The sequence below is a fragment of the Microcaecilia unicolor genome, chromosome 6 (assembly GCF_901765095.1).
Source record: "Microcaecilia unicolor chromosome 6, aMicUni1.1, whole genome shotgun sequence".
Lineage (NCBI taxonomy): Eukaryota > Metazoa > Chordata > Amphibia > Gymnophiona > Siphonopidae > Microcaecilia > Microcaecilia unicolor.
The window spans coordinates 262,042,836-262,058,541 of NC_044036.1; the positions used below are offsets into that span (position 1 = coordinate 262,042,836).

Genomic DNA, 15,706 nt, shown 5'->3' on the forward strand with positions numbered 1-15,706 from the left:
TCAGTGTATTATCAACGACGACACCCAGATCCCTTTCTTGGTCCGTAACTCCTAACGTGGAACCTTGCATGACGTAGCTATAATTCAGGTTCTTTTTTCCCACATGCATCACCTTGCACTTGCTCACATTAAACGTCATCTGCCATTTAGCCGCTCAGTCTCCCAGTCTCGTAAGGTCCTTCTGTAATTTTTCACAATCCTGTTGCGAGTTAACGACTTTGAATAACTTTGTGTCATCAGCAAATTTAATTACCTCGCTAGTTATTGCCATCTCTAAATCATTTATAAATATATTAAAAAGCAGTGGTCCTAGCACAGACCCCGGAGGAACCTCACTAACTACCCTTCTCCATTGTGAATACTGCCCATTTAACCCTACTCTCTGTTTCCTATCCTTCAACCAGTTTTTAATCCACAATAGGACTTTTCTTCCTATCCCATGACCCTCCAATTTCCTCTGTAGCCTTTCATGAGGTACCTTGCCAAACGCCTTTTGAAAATCCAGATATACAATATCAACTGGCTCCCCTTTGTCCACATGTTTGTTTACTCCTTCAAAGAATTGAAGTAAATTGGTCAGGCAAGATTTCCCCACACAAAAGCCGTGCTGACTCGGTCTCAGTAATCCATGTCCTTGGATGTGCTCTGTAATTTTGTTTTTAATAATAGCCTCTACCATTTTTCCCGGCACCGACGTCAGACTCACCGGTCTATAATTTCCCGGATCTCCCCTGGAACCTTTTTAAAAATGGGCGTTACATTGGCCACCCTCCAATCTTCCGGTACCAAGCTCGATTTTAAGGATAAATTGCATATCACTAGCAGTAGCTCCGCAAGCTCATTTTTCAGTTCTATGAGTGTAATGAAAAACATAATCTTTGAAAGCAACGTTTCCCATGTCATTGCAAATAACAGGTAACTAGGGGGGGATACTTAATCAGCAGTGTAATGAAAAACATAATCCTTGAAAGCAATGAGATGCATCTGGTATCGCAGTTCAACAGATATCATAGATCACTGCAATACCAGGCACATCTTATTGCTTTCAAGGATTATGTTTTTCATTACACTCCTGATGAAGTATTCTCCCCTAGTTACCTATTACCACATATCCTGAGGGTTTCCATATGACTCCAGCTAAAGTAGGACACATTGATCCAGTCTGGGTTTTGCTTCCATTGAAAGAAATGGAAGTAAAACCCAGACTGACTCAATCTGTCCTCCTTTTTCTGGAGCCACATGGTAACCCTAGCTGTGACCTCTGAGGAAGATGTAACAGCCAAAACGCGGTCTGTGTCGGGTCCATGTGGCTTTGTGATCTTTTAAGGAGAATAAACTTTTCAGAAGATATTGGACTTCTCTCCGTTCTTTGGAACATTCCTCCACTCTGTTTGTTGCTTGTTTGATTGCTGTGAAAGGATTTTCCCACCCCGTTTGCTTTTATTGCAAATAACAGCCAATCCCTACTAAACATCCTTACTACATGTAACTTTTGTCATTTGCAAATCACTAAGGAGTCCTTTTTACCAAGCCACACTAAAAAGTGGCCGGTGCTGTTGTCAACACATGGGTTTTCTGTGCACTGAGGTGATAAAATGGCCGCCTCACCATATTTTTTTGTAATGGCCACATGCTAATTTCCTCATTAGCTTGTGGCCATTACCATAGGAGCCTTTACTGCCATCTATTTAGGAGGCAGTAAGGGCTCCTGCGCTACTCCCACGTTAATTGGATAGTATGTGGTAATGTGCCCATGCTACCTGATTAGCACAGGCATGCCTACTCTCCGCCCATGGGCATACCTCCTGCACTGAAAAATAAAAAAATATTTTCCAGTGTGGTATTAGTGCGTGCTGAGTGGGAAACTACTGTGGGATGCCTGAGCACGTCCCGCAATAGTGCCCTTTTAGAATGCGGTAGGTCCACGTTAGGCCTACTGTGCCTTGGTAAGAGGACCCCTAAGTCCTTTAGTAAAATATACTAATTTTGTTACAACACCTACAGGAGTGTGTGTGCCTTTGCTCATGGATCCCAAAAAGCCAAGGCCCCTGAAACAAATCTTCATTTCTGATATCCCTATAATTCTCTTGTTCTGTTCAGATGTGGAAAGAGGAAGTTACATTAGGAACTTCAACACCTATGTGAACTGCCCCCCCCCCCACCCCCCTCCCCAGTAATGCCCTGAAATGTGTTTCACTTCCTGTGGATGAAACCTGGAGAGATCCTTCTTCACACCACCTGAGAAAAAAGGGGCTTCATTGATCTCGAGTGTTGTGATCAAATATCTCTCTGCCCAAAGGTTTATGGCTCAGAAACATGAGTAAATTTTCAGTTTTACGACAAAGAACTGACCTATCAACCTGGCATCCCAAATATGAAAAAAATAAAAATAATGCAAAGTCAATTATAATAAGAGTATGGACTAAAAATCTAGAACAGTTCATTAGGGGGGCCCTTTCACTAAGCTACGTTAGGACCTACGCAAGTGCAGCGCATGCCAAAACGTGACTACTGCCAGACTAGTGTGCCACCTGGTGGTAATTTCAGATTTTTCCTTTATTAATGATAGTGGTTAGTTCTTTCCTGTCATACTCTGGCATTCTTTTCTATTTTACCAGTTGTTGTTATTGCTCTCAATTGTAGACTGCTTTGATTTGTTCACATCTAAGCGGTATAGCAAATTCAATAAACGATAAGCAATAAACAATTTGGTGCATGCTCATTCCGGCGGAAGAAATTATTTTTTTATTTTCTACCACATGCGGCATTTCCAGCAGTAATCGGCAGTTGGCGTACGCTGAATGGTTACTACGTGTGTAGCACGTGAGCCCTTACTGCTAGATCAGTGGGTGGCAGTAAGGGCTCAGGCTGTAAATAGGCGAGCTAGTTTTAAATTTAGCACATACCCATTTAAAAAATGCCCTTTTTCCCAGGTGCAGTAAAAAATGGCCCCGCACAAGCCAAAATGCCCATACTACCACAGGCCACTTTTTACCGCAGCTTAGTAAAAGGACCCTTAGGTGTTTAAAGAAGTAATATCTACTTCTGGCAAAATATAATTTAGGGACAAGATGGCAAATAAGGTCATTTCCCGCAGGCTGTTGTGCTAGATGTTAAACCTGAAGCTTTTTGCTAGTCAACTAAATGGTGTTTGACTAAATGTTGATCAGCAGCCACACATCTGCCTCTTGTTCTGGGCCTCTCCTCCTCAGTTGCAAAACAGAAACTCAGCCCGCACCTGGAAGCTTTTGATCAGCAGTTCAGATCTGTGATAAGCAATTGGGGAGATACTGAATCTATCATCTAGCATTTTGTCAGAACTTCTGTTCATTAACAGCATCACTTCTCTGGCCCACCAAGGGTTGTCTTCACTTCCTGTTCATCCTCAACTTCTTACTTAAGGAAAAATATAATTTTGCCTTCAATGGGATGGTTTAAAAACCACAAAAAAAACATTCTAGGGTCCTACTGTTCACTTTTCATATATATAATTATCCAGAGCATTTGTTATTTTAAATTCTCTCTCTTGGTATCTATAAACACTGTGTGGTTCCTTAACCCCTTGTTTGGAATTTAGAACAAAACCTCTAGAGTTTCTCTCTGCACATATCCAAACAGACTGCTAAAACCTGTCATTTCTTTCTCTATAACCACCAAAATGTATCCCTTACACACTGCCAAAACCCTTAGCCATACTCTCATCACCTCCCGCCTAGACTACTGCAACCTGTTCCTCACAGGTCTCCCATTGAACCATCTCTCTCCCCTTCAGTCTATTCAAAATCTGTTGCATGACTGACCTTCCTCCAGTGATGCTACATTCACATAACCACTCTTCTCAAGCCACTTAATTGTCTTCCTACCCATTTCAATATAGTGCTAAATATTCTCTTAATGACCTATAAGTTTATATATTCTGCAGCTTCTCATTATCTTTCCTCTTATCTCTCCCTACACCTTTCCTCTTTCCCTACACCTTTCCCCGGGAACTCTGTCCATTGGATAGGTCACTTATCTGTGCCCTTTTCCACCATGCCAAACCTAGACTCCGTTCCTTCAATCTTTCTGTGCTGATACATCTCTGACCCTATTCAAATCCAGGCTACAAGCCTACCTTTTTTAGGCTGCTTTAAAATCTTAACCCCTTATTTGCCTGTATAATACCCATGTTGTTTTGATCATGCCAATAATAAAAGAAACTCTTTAATCTCTTATTTATCCTGTTTGTCTGTCTTAAATAGATTGCAGGTTCTGTCAAGCATGTACCATCTCTAACGCATTTGTGTAGAAAGCTGCATATATGTAATAGTGTTTTAGAAATGATAGTAGTAGTAGAATGGCAGAAATTGCTCTATATTCCACGACCATGAGGCATGAAACCCTATTCTGAACTGAAAAGATTTTGCTGAGTGGTATTTGATTACCTTTGACTCCCATAGGAGTTGGACAGTCCAATGGCACAGGAGGAAGAATTCGAGTGTAGTAGCTGACATTAGCATAGGCTTCCCAACTAAGGTATCCATATGCAGAGTTATAAGTCGGTGGGCTGGGGATCAAGCTGGCTCGTACTATCAAAGAACATACAAAAGAGAAAAAAATTAGTTATAACAAAGCAACAGCAACTGGTCATCCAATTAAGTGGGCTATAGTTAAGACAAGTTATTTTACTGTTAACCTGGGTTATAAGTAACTAGGGGGCTTTTTACTAAAGTGGATTAAATTTTGGGCTTAACGCACTGTAACACAGGATTTTAATTCATGGCAAGCCCACAAATAATGCTGCATCAAGAAGGGGGTGTTCTCACTATTATTTTTATTGCAGGTCATGTGTTAACATTCAGATTAATGTGCGGTGCCTACTCCCAGTTAACGCGGAAGAACTTGTTGCCTCCTATTTAGGAAGCAGTAAGTGGTCCTGCGTTTACTATACATTAGAAGCTAGATTTTATATAAAGCACCTAAAAAATCGATGCCGAACCCCCCCCCCCCCCCCCCACTTAAGTTGTATTCTATATGCTGTGCCTAAAGTTCAGTGCAGTTTATAAAATTAATGCTTAAACAGAGAGGTCACGTATAAATCTAGGTGCCACCAACGTGGCCAGTGGGATGAGGAATGTGAATGATTGGTTCCAAGGTACGAGTGACTTTTCAGATACTATAGCAGAATTAGACCTCACCTCGGGGATTCACTTCAGCAATTATCTGCATTCTACTGGAGCGCCCATTCCACAGGCATTGCAGCAGACATCGATTATGGGATCAGCAGTGGCGACCTGGAAATGGGTCTGTAAGATGCATCATTTCTCGGTGAAGGTCATCCCATACCTACCTATCTGTGATAACGTGGCCTTTGAACCGGGTCATATGTATGGGGCGTTTAGGAGATGGAAAAAGCGAGGCCTAGAATATCTGCTACAGGTGGTGACCCGGGAGGGATGCATGAAAACATCTGCGGATTTACAGGAAGAGTTTGGCCTCCTGGATGGAGATCAGTTTTACTATGGACAATTGAAGCATTATGCAGCGTCACTGCCTTGGGAGCACCTTGCGGAGGATGCGCAGGAGGAACTCGCGTTGGCTTTCTCTTTAGAGGCCCAGCAGAAGGTGCCACTCTCCCATCATCACCGTCACATAAAGGATACCATGCCAGAGCCGGATTACAAGACACTATCTCAGCAGTGGACAGCAGACCTTCAGGCTGATATCATGCCGGCAATGGTGCAATCCCATCTACTTTCGCTCAGATGAGTGACCTACCAGTCCACACATTGGGAATTACAATATAAATTTGTTCTTCGAGTGCACATACCCCCCAGGAGAGCGTTTTATATGGGCCTGTCGCCCTGGGGGGAATGCCCGATGTGCGGAGCAGAGGGCACCACTTTAGGGCACATGTTTTGGACATGCACAAAAATTGAGGAAGCTCGGAGGGTAATCATAAAATATGTCAATACAATATGGCATCAACGCTGGATGCACAGCCCGGCCCTTCTGTTTGGTCAGCCTCAGATGAAGCGGCCTTTGACAATAGGATTTACGGCTTTCATCTTACGAGCGGTGATAGTTGGCAAGCAAGTTATCCTGGTGGAGTGGCTGTCGCCCATAGCCCCCACTCTCCAACAGTGGTGGGAGCGAATGTTGTTAATGATGGGGGGAAAATTCCAACAGCAGTGGACACCTTTCTGGAATACTTTGACTCCATCAGCACAAAGTCATTTGTTAAATTTATAAGTTATGTGATGTTAGTTAATAGGGGGGAAGGAAGGGGGGAGGGAGAGTAGGGGAGGAATGGGGGGGGATAGGAGAGAGAAAGGAGGGGGGAAAGGAAAATAAAAAATTTACTTGTCAACAGAAATGCAATGTTTACTGTTAATTTGTTTGAATAAAAATGATTTAAACATAAATCTAGGTGCCGCCGATTATACCAATGAAAACATGGTGCAAATGCCCACACCTAAATTTATGCACGGTGCATCGTTATTCTATAATTTCATGCGTAACTCAAAACCATGTCCTCAATCCACCCCACAACGCCCATGACCTTCCATTTCCCCCCCCCCCCCCCTTTTTTTTGGAGCATATGTAAATTTTAGGTGCAGATCTCGCACATTTATGCACATAACTTCCAATTAAATCTAATTCATGTCAATAATTAATTTTTAAAAAGCCAATTATTGGCACTAATTGGCTTGTTATTCTATAAAATTGTATGCTCAAATCGGGAGCACACCTAAATTTGTGCACGCAATTTTTGGTGACTTTTGTAGTTATGATCATCACAATTTATAATACTGTTCCTACATTTCCTTGTTTTTACTGTATTCTTTACCATGTAAGATGTTTTCTTTTACTATGTAAGCTGCACTGGACCTGCTGTATGTGGGAAAGAGCGGGGTACAAATGTAGTAAATAAAAATAAAAAAAATAATAATTAGCATATGCTAAGTGCAGAGCATTAACTACTCAAACACCTTCCACACCCACTTTCCACCCATGCCACACCCCCGACAGAAAAATTCTAAAAATGAAGTAATGCACAGTAGCAGGAAAACTACTGAAAACCCCCAGACTGTTTCTGTGTGTTAACTGCGTGTTATGGGCCAGATTCAATAACTGGTACCCAAACTTAGGTGCTGAAAAGATCCATGCTAACCTAGTATTCTTCAAAGAGCACATGCCCTTTGCAAAACACTAGCTTAGCACAGGTCTCACAAGTAATGTTGGGCAATGAATTTACACTTATTGAAATCTGATATAATGCCAGTGCCCAACTGAGGTGTAGATATGGCCTTATTCTATAACGCCTTCAAATCCGGGCTAAAGGCCTACCTGTTTGATGCTGCATTCAATTCCTAACTTGTCACCTGCTCGTAACCTTTATCTTGTCTTCCTCTCTTCAATAGTCCCTTTTCCCTATGTGTCCTATCTGTCTGTCCTTCCCTTATCCCTTATTTGTCCTGTCTGTCTGTCCTGATTTAGATTGTAAGCTCTTTTGAGCAGGGACTGTCTTTTCTTCATGTTCAACTGTGAAGTGCTGTGTACGACTGGTAGCACTATAGAAATGATTTATAGTAGTAGTAGTAACATCGCTCCTAAAATCTGGGAATGCCCCATGATCTACCTTTACCCCTCCTATACCTATGTCCATTTTGAGTTACACACTATGAAATTTAGGTGCAGATGTTACAGAATAGTGAGTAGGACAGATGCACACACAAATCCAAACTTTTGCCAATTAACTCCCAATTATTGTTTATTTATTTTTATTTTTTATTAATTTTTTATGACATTTGTATCCCACATTATCCTGAACAAGCTCAAGTTCAATGCAGCTTACAATCAAGAAAAACATCAAAAATATAATACAGTCAGAAAATTAATTATAACATTTTAACATATTAGAAATAATTGTGTGTTTGTAATAATGCTAGGCAAGAGTATTATTGGTTATGTTGAAACATATAAGAGAGACGGCTGCATTAGTTTATTGTCTTTTGATAAGATATGTACTTAATAGAAAAGCCTTCAGTAATGTACAGAATCTCAGACAATCTTCTAGATGCCTTAATTCCTTGGGTAGAGAATGCTAAACTTTGGTACTCTGATATGTGAACCCTGCGACAAGGATTGATTTGTAAGAAAGACCTTTGCTGATTAGATAATGGAGCGTGAGGTATTCTCTAGATATTTTAAATGTATTATGTGAAGGTAAATGCCTCGTTAACTAATTAATTTGTGCACATATTTGCCCTGGGCTCCCAAATTTGGGCAACTTATATAGAATTCAGGGATAAGTGCTTTTATAAAGGTGTGCCAAAAAATGGGCTGTGGTAGTGAGGGCACGTGTATGACGTGCTGGACCATTTCTCCATCACATCTGGAAAAAGTGGAGAGCAAAATGAAAACCAGCACATGTCTATTTACGACTTCATCCCTTAACACCATCCATTGACTTAGTGGTAAGGGCTCACGTGTTACCTGAATGGTAACCATACAGCACACGCCAACTGCAGATTACTGCCAGGAACGCCCCCGTTGTAGAAAATAGAAACTTATTTTCTACTGCGTGTTTTTGGCACACGCCAAACTCAGAATTACCATCAGGCACATGCGCTAGCCAAGTGGTTATGCCAATTTGACACACGCTGCACACATATAGGCCCTTACTAAAATAGCATGAGTTAGTGGTAAATTAATCTGTCTTAACAATAGTCCATACTGATAGGCTCCTTGGTGGTGGTGGTGGTGGTGGTGGTGGTGGTGGGGGAGTTATCTGCTACACCATGTTAAAGTTTTGCAGTTAACTCACATCAACAGTAAATGTTAGTAACTGTTGGGGTTATTCCCAACACTTTGGAGAAGACATCTGTGCTCTTAAGGAGGGATAATGAAACCTATCATGTGTTTATAGCAAAGCCACTGACGTGGAATGCAATTAGCTAAATTTATGGACATGTGGCTGCCAGCGACTTTGATGATTTTGGCACATACTAAGAATGGCATACCAAAGCCAGCCATGAACAGGAAACCAGAAGGAAAAAGAAGGCCAAGACAGATGTGGCATCAAACAGTTGAAAAGACCTCACTAAGACGGGTATCAATTGGTCAGAAGCAATTGATGAAACACAAGACCAACAAGTGTGAAAGATGCATCTGTCTGTCTTATGCATCAGCTGGCTCAAGAAGATGATAATAATAATAACAATCAATGAATGCTTAACTGTACTGCATTACCTGCTACAATAGCAATTAATGCACATAAATGACATCCATGTTAACTACAAGGTGCACTCCCTGCCCTTCCCCATGCCCTAATATAAAGTTCCACATGAAGGGATTAATTTATAAGGAGCTGGCTAATTTTAGGTGGTAAGGAGACAGGCAAAATGCCAGTATTTTAATCATTTACCAGATGAGTGCCCAGCCCTGGTTTTGACTCATTTTAATTTAATTTAAAATTCCTACATACCACTAAAACCATTCAAAGTGGTAAATAGTAATCAATTATAACATAAACATTAACCATACCTCAATAAGGACCCCTTTTACAAGCGGCGGTACTTGTACCGCTGCTTTACCGTGCGCCAATCAAGCACTACCCCCGGGCTCTGCAGAAGTCTGGTGGTAGTGCCTGCCCCCAATGCACGACATTTCTGGTGCATCTGTTTTTTTTTAATTTTTTGTGCCGGGGTCTTACCCAGCAGTAATCAAGCAGCACCGTTCACTGCCTGGTTACCGCTATGGTAGCATGGGAGCCCTTACCACCTCCTAAGTAGGTGGTAGAAAGGGCTACCCCTGAAAATGGCTGCACAGCAAGTGTTTCACTTACTGCATGGCCATTTCCATCCCCCGCCCGGAATTTCCTTTTTCCGAGCGGCAGTAAAAGGGGGGCCTTGGTGTACAGCAAACCCGCACACTGATGTCACTGCAGAGTCCCTTCTACCACCACACAGAGATATCAAGGGGACAAGATAAGAGCTTGGTTTGGGCAAGGCTTGTGTGAGGGAAAAATCTACACGTGTTCCCCAAAGGGAATATACATGTATGGAGAAAAAAATCCCCATTGGGTTTTACACCAGCTCAGAGTTATGCACAAATTTCAAACAAGTGCTTGTTTCATCCAGCTCTTTACAAGAGAGGTTAAGGGAGTCATTCTCATAATGTTCCATTATTTATTTCTGACTCCACAATGAAAGCATATTCAACTGTGGGCTCACTACTTTACTGGCAGCATATGCATGTGTAGGTTTGTAAAATGGACAGCTAAATGTGGAAACAGTGCCAATTGCAGCAGGGTTGCCAGGTAGAAATTTTTTTTCCAGCCCAATCCGGGCCAGAAACCAGCCCAAAACCCGCCCAAACACAAACCCCGCCCCTGACACCCCCACCCCCGCGTCACCGGCCCCGCCCCCGCCGTCACCGGCCCCGCCTCCCACGTCATCGGGCCCGCCTCCCCGTCATCAGCCCCGCCTCCCACGTCATCGGGCCCGCCTCCCCGTCATCAGCCCCGCCTCCCCGTCATCGGCCCCGCCTCCCACGTCATCGGCCCCGCCCAAAACGTCACTAACCCCGCCCAAAAACGTCACTAACCCCGCCCCCCGCGGCCGAAAAAAATCAAAAAGCCGCCCAAAAAGCCGCCCGGAAGCCTAAAAAACCGCCCAAAAAACCGCAACCCGCCGCGGGCAAAAATTTCCTGCGGCGGGTCGCGGAAAACCGCCCAATTGGGCGGTAAAACCGCCCACCTGGCAACACTGAATTGCAGCTTGTGCTAAACTAACTCTCTCTCTCTCTCTCTCTCTCTCTCTCTCTCTCTCTCTCTCTTTTGTCCTGTTACTATTGTAGTTTCTTTCCTTATCTTATTATTATTTTGTTATGTGTGAACTGCTCAGATGGTATATACTTATCCATGTGTGTATTTCTAAAATGGCTGTTCCCACTGTACATGCTGACAAATACAGGTGCACTCCTGCAGGTTGACAGAGCTTTTCCTAAAATACTACCAGTGCTAAGCACATCTCAACCTGGACATCTTGTTCCAGTATCTATGTAAAATGGGCCTTAAAATATAACAAATTTAAAAACAATAAATAAAAGAAGACAAAAATTAACTCATGATACCATCAAACATAATCTTGAAAACTAACACACCCCCCCCCCCCACTCCCCCGTTTACTAAGCCATGCTAGCGGCTGCTTTGCGGCAATGCTGACACAGCTCATTCAAAGTGCGCAGCTTAGTAAACAGGTGGGTAAATCTTGAATTCAAGACATTCTGTTTTAAAAATTTCTATTCCTTACCATGCTGGTTTATTATAATAGTCAAACCCAGACTCAGTTCTTTTAATTCAATGGAAATAACCGAGTTTTCATTTTCTTTCTAAAATTCTTTGGGCTCCATTTACTATGCTGCGCAAAAAAAGTGGCCTTAACGCGCCCTTACATGGGTTTTTTAATGCACTAAAGCCATGTTTTAGCTCAGCCAGAAAATGACTGCTTTTCCATTTTCTGTATTAATGACCATGCACTAATGTTGCCATTAATATGCAGCCATTACCAAAAATTAGCATGAGCGCACTTAGCATGTGTCAATACAGACATGCTAACTGATTAGCGTAGAAACACCCACTCTCCACCCCAGACACACCCCCTCTGCTGAAACATTTAAATGATTTTTTAGTGCATGGTGTACGGTTCATCCAATCTGCCTAATAAGACATCCAGAGTTGTATCTGGCACTCTGCGCAGGTTCCCCTTCTTCATGACTGGCATCATAAACAGGGCAGTCGGCAAACTTGCCTTGCCAACCTCATATGAGCAGTTACATGATGCAATCTTAGAATATATTATTGCTTTCAACCAGAGGTGTGCTGGTAAATGTTTAACAATGGGTTCTCTCTCTCTCCAGGCATAGTCAGCCCTGCAATTTGTGGGTGCCAGGGGTGGACTGGTGGGGGCAATGCATACCTCTCTCTCTCCCTCCCTTATGCAGGCACACTAGGCATACCTTTGCTTGCAGGGATGCTGAGCTCCACCAGCCAATAAATAGACTTCCACCACTCTCCGCTCCTTGTTTCCAGCTCTGAGCAGCATGCTGGGACTTCTCTAGCGTGCATGAGCTGGAAACAAGGAGCGGGAAGCAGCAGTAGTCTATTTACTTGGCTGGCAGGACTCAGCACCCCCACCAACAAAAGTAAAAGAGAATTCAGGAGGGGTCCCATGCCTACATTTTGGAAGCCAGTTGTTAAAGTAGCTATGCGGAGGCCTACTTTAACAACTGGCTCCCAAAATTCTTAAAAACTTAGCAAAGGGCTCTTGCAAGGCCATGACAGCCCACTCCAGCATACCACTGCTTTCAACCCTAAAGGGTCCTTTTACTAAGCTGCAGTAAGCACTAACACATGCTTATTGCAGCAAAAAAAGGCGTTATTGTGGGGCACGCTCAGGCATCCTGTAGTACCTCTCCACTCTCATCTCTCCCTAAGCCCCCCCCTCGGGTACTCCGTTCTGTAGATAAATCTCTCTTATCCATCCCCTTCTCCTCTACTGCTAATTCTAGACTCCGCTCCTTTTGTCTTGCTGCACCTCACGCCTGGAATAGACTTCCTGAGCCCGTGTATCTAGCCCCGTTCTTAGCCATTTTCATGTCCAAACTAAAAGCCCACCTCTTTACCACAGCTTTTGACCCCTAACCACTACTCACTACTCACTTGCCCTGTCCTTTATCCTTACCTATTTATTCCCTTATTAATCGTTCTGTCTGTTTACCTGTCTTATCTAGATTGTAAGCTCTTTGAGCAGGGACTGTCTTTTTGTGTATGGTGTACAGCGCTGCGTATGCCTTGTAGCGCTATAGAAATGATAAATAGTAGTAGTAGTAATTTTGTGATTGGATAGATTTTATTTTTTTGAGCTGGGGATGGTCGGGGAAGGAAAGTAAGCATGTTCTGTGATAATTGATTAGAGCATGAGCCCTTACCGCCTACAAAACAGGTGGCGGCAGGGGCTCACATGCTAATGGTCATGCGCTAATGGGAAAATTGGTGCATAGTCATTAATTCAAAAAAATAGAAAAAGCGCACCCATGTGGAAAAAATGGAATGACCCGCTTAAGGATGCGCTTAGGTCACTTTTTACCACAGTTTGGTAAAAGGGTCTCTAAGAATATCTTCCCCTCCCTCATTGCTGAGTAGCTTCATTTATTCACTAATATCAACTTTATGATTCTACCCCTCCCCCCCCCCCCCCCCCCCCCCCCACAATAGCACCAGCAATCATAGCAGATTGCTTTGAAAGAGATTAAGTATATGAATACCATATCTCAATCTCTCCCTGTCAATATTGGGGCACAGACCATAGAGGTCTGCCTGGCTCTGGTTCTATTTTCCAACTACTGCTGTTGTCATCGAAGCACACTCCAGTCATGATCCTGATCTGACTGTGCCATTTACAGGACCTAGATTGTAGAAGTCTGCCTGGCATTGGTCTTTCTTGCCTACTTACAGAGCTGCCATCAAACTCACTCCAGCTATGAAGTCATTTAAATTTTGTTTTAATTTGATTCCATCATTATTCTATATAGGGATCTTCTGTATTTATTCCATGCAATCTTTTATTCCAATACTGTTTTTGTCTTCACCATCCCCCAGGAAGGCATTCCAGGCATCCCAGGAATCCATAACCCTTTCTGTGAAAAAGTATTTCCTAATGTTGTTCCTAAGTCTATCACTCTGCAACCTCAACTCATGACCTTTAGCTCTACCACTTCACCCATCTTTTAAAACGATTAGTTTGCATAATTAATACATTTTAAATATTTAAATGCCTATATCATATCCCCCTATCCCCCCCTTCCTCTAGGATATACATATTGAGGTCAAATTCTCTTCTCATATGTCTTTTGGCACAAGCCCCATATCATTATTGTCATCTTCCTCTGACCACTTCAAGATTTTTCATGTGCTTAGCGAGATATGGCTTCTAAAACTGAACACAATACTTCAAAAGGGGCCTTACATGTGACTTGTACAGGGCCATTAACCACTCCTTTCTTCTACTGAAATGCCTCTTTCTATTCAGCCTAGCATCGTTCTGGCAACCACTATTGCCTTGTTGAATTGTTTTGTTGCCTTAAGATCCTCTGACACTATCACCCCAAGGTTCCTCTCTCGCTCTGTGCTTATTAGCCTCTCAACTCCTAGCAAATATAGCTCATTTAGATTTCTACACTCCATGTGTATCACTCTGCACTTCTTTGCATTAAACATTAACTGCCAGATATTAGATCATTCTTCTAATCTTTTTAAATCACTTCTAATGTTGTCCACTTCCTCCAGTTTATCCACTCTGTTTCACAAACCTGCACAATGTTAATAGCTTTGGTACACTAATTCACAATTTATTTTTCAAATGATGGAAGCCACAACCTGATTGGTCACAATCTTTCATGGAATTTTATCTCAATAGAACATCAAGGGGAGAGTTGCCGCTTCAGCAAATACTGAGTGGAGTGGAACGCGTAGACGTGAATCGCTTGTTTACTCTTTCCAAAAATACTAGGACTAGGGGGCACGAAAAGAAGCTGCTAAGTAGTAAATTTAAAATGAATCAGAGAAAATATTTCTTCACTCAATGAGTAATTAAACTCTGGAATTCATTGCCAGAGAATGTGGTGAAAGCAGTTTGCTTGGCAGGGTTTAAAAAAGGTTTGGATAATTTCCTAAAAGAAAAGTCTATAAGCAGTGGCGTAGCAAGGGCGGGGCGGTGGGGGCAGTCCACCCCGGGTATCAGCGGGTGGGGGGGTGCTCTGCTCCCGCTGCTCCCACCCTGTCCTGCCTTAAAAAAAAAATTGTCAAGCGCCGGAGTGGCAGGCAGCGCCTCGCGTCTGCCCTGCTAGTAAAAATCTCCTCAACGTCGTCGGGCCTTCCCACACTGAGTCCCGCCCTCCTCTGAGGTAACTTCCTATTACCGCGAGGGCGGGCGGGACTCAGTGTGGGAAGGCCCAACAACGTCAATGAGATTTTTACTAGCAGGGCAGACGCGAGGCGCTGCCTGCCACTCCTGTGCTTCGCAAATTATTTTTTAAAGGCAGTGAGGGTGGTGGCAGGAGAATGGAGCTGGTAGGTGGGTCGGGTCGGGGGGGGGACTCAGATGGGAGAAGGGTGTGGGGTGGGGGTTCTCAGATGGGGGAAGTGGGTGGGGTGGGGAGGGGGTTCTCGGATGGGAGAAGGGGTGAGGAGGGGGTTCTCGGATGGTTGAAGGGGACTGGGACTGGGGTTAGGGAGGGGAGAGGGTTCTCGGATGGGAGAAGGGGACTGGTGGGGTGGGGACTGGGGTTCTTGGATGGGAGAAGGGGACTGGGGTGGGGAGGGGGCTCTCAGAGGGGACGGGAGGGGGTTCTCAGAGGGGAGAAGGGGACTGGGGGGAGGGGGTTCTCGGATGGGAGAAGGGGGTGGGGAGGGGGTTCTCGGATGGTTGAAGGGGACTGGGACTGGGGTTGGGGAGGGGAGAGGGTTCTCGGATGGGAGAAGGGGACTGGTGGGGTGGGGACTGGGGTTCTTGGATGGGAGAAGGGGACTGGGGTGGGGAGGGGCTCTCAGAGTGGACGGGAGGGGGTTCTCAGAGGGGAGAAGGGGACTGGGGGGAGGGGGTTCTTGGATGGGAGAAGGGGTGGGGAGGGGGTTCTTGGATGGTTGAAGGGGACTGGGGTG

At 43.8% G+C, this 15,706-nt stretch overlaps 1 protein-coding gene across 2 annotated transcripts in view; it reads right to left on the reverse strand.

Moving 5' to 3' along the window:
- The window catches only part of PTGS1 (prostaglandin-endoperoxide synthase 1), a 150,275-nt gene that overhangs the window by 71,239 nt on the left and 63,330 nt on the right, over positions 1-15,706 (reverse strand). For both annotated transcript variants that reach the window (XM_030207297.1, XM_030207296.1), the window contains exon 5: positions 4,425-4,568. In XM_030207297.1, coding sequence (XP_030063157.1) covers positions 4,425-4,568 — 144 coding nt within the window. The remainder of the gene's footprint in view (positions 1-4,424; positions 4,569-15,706) is intronic.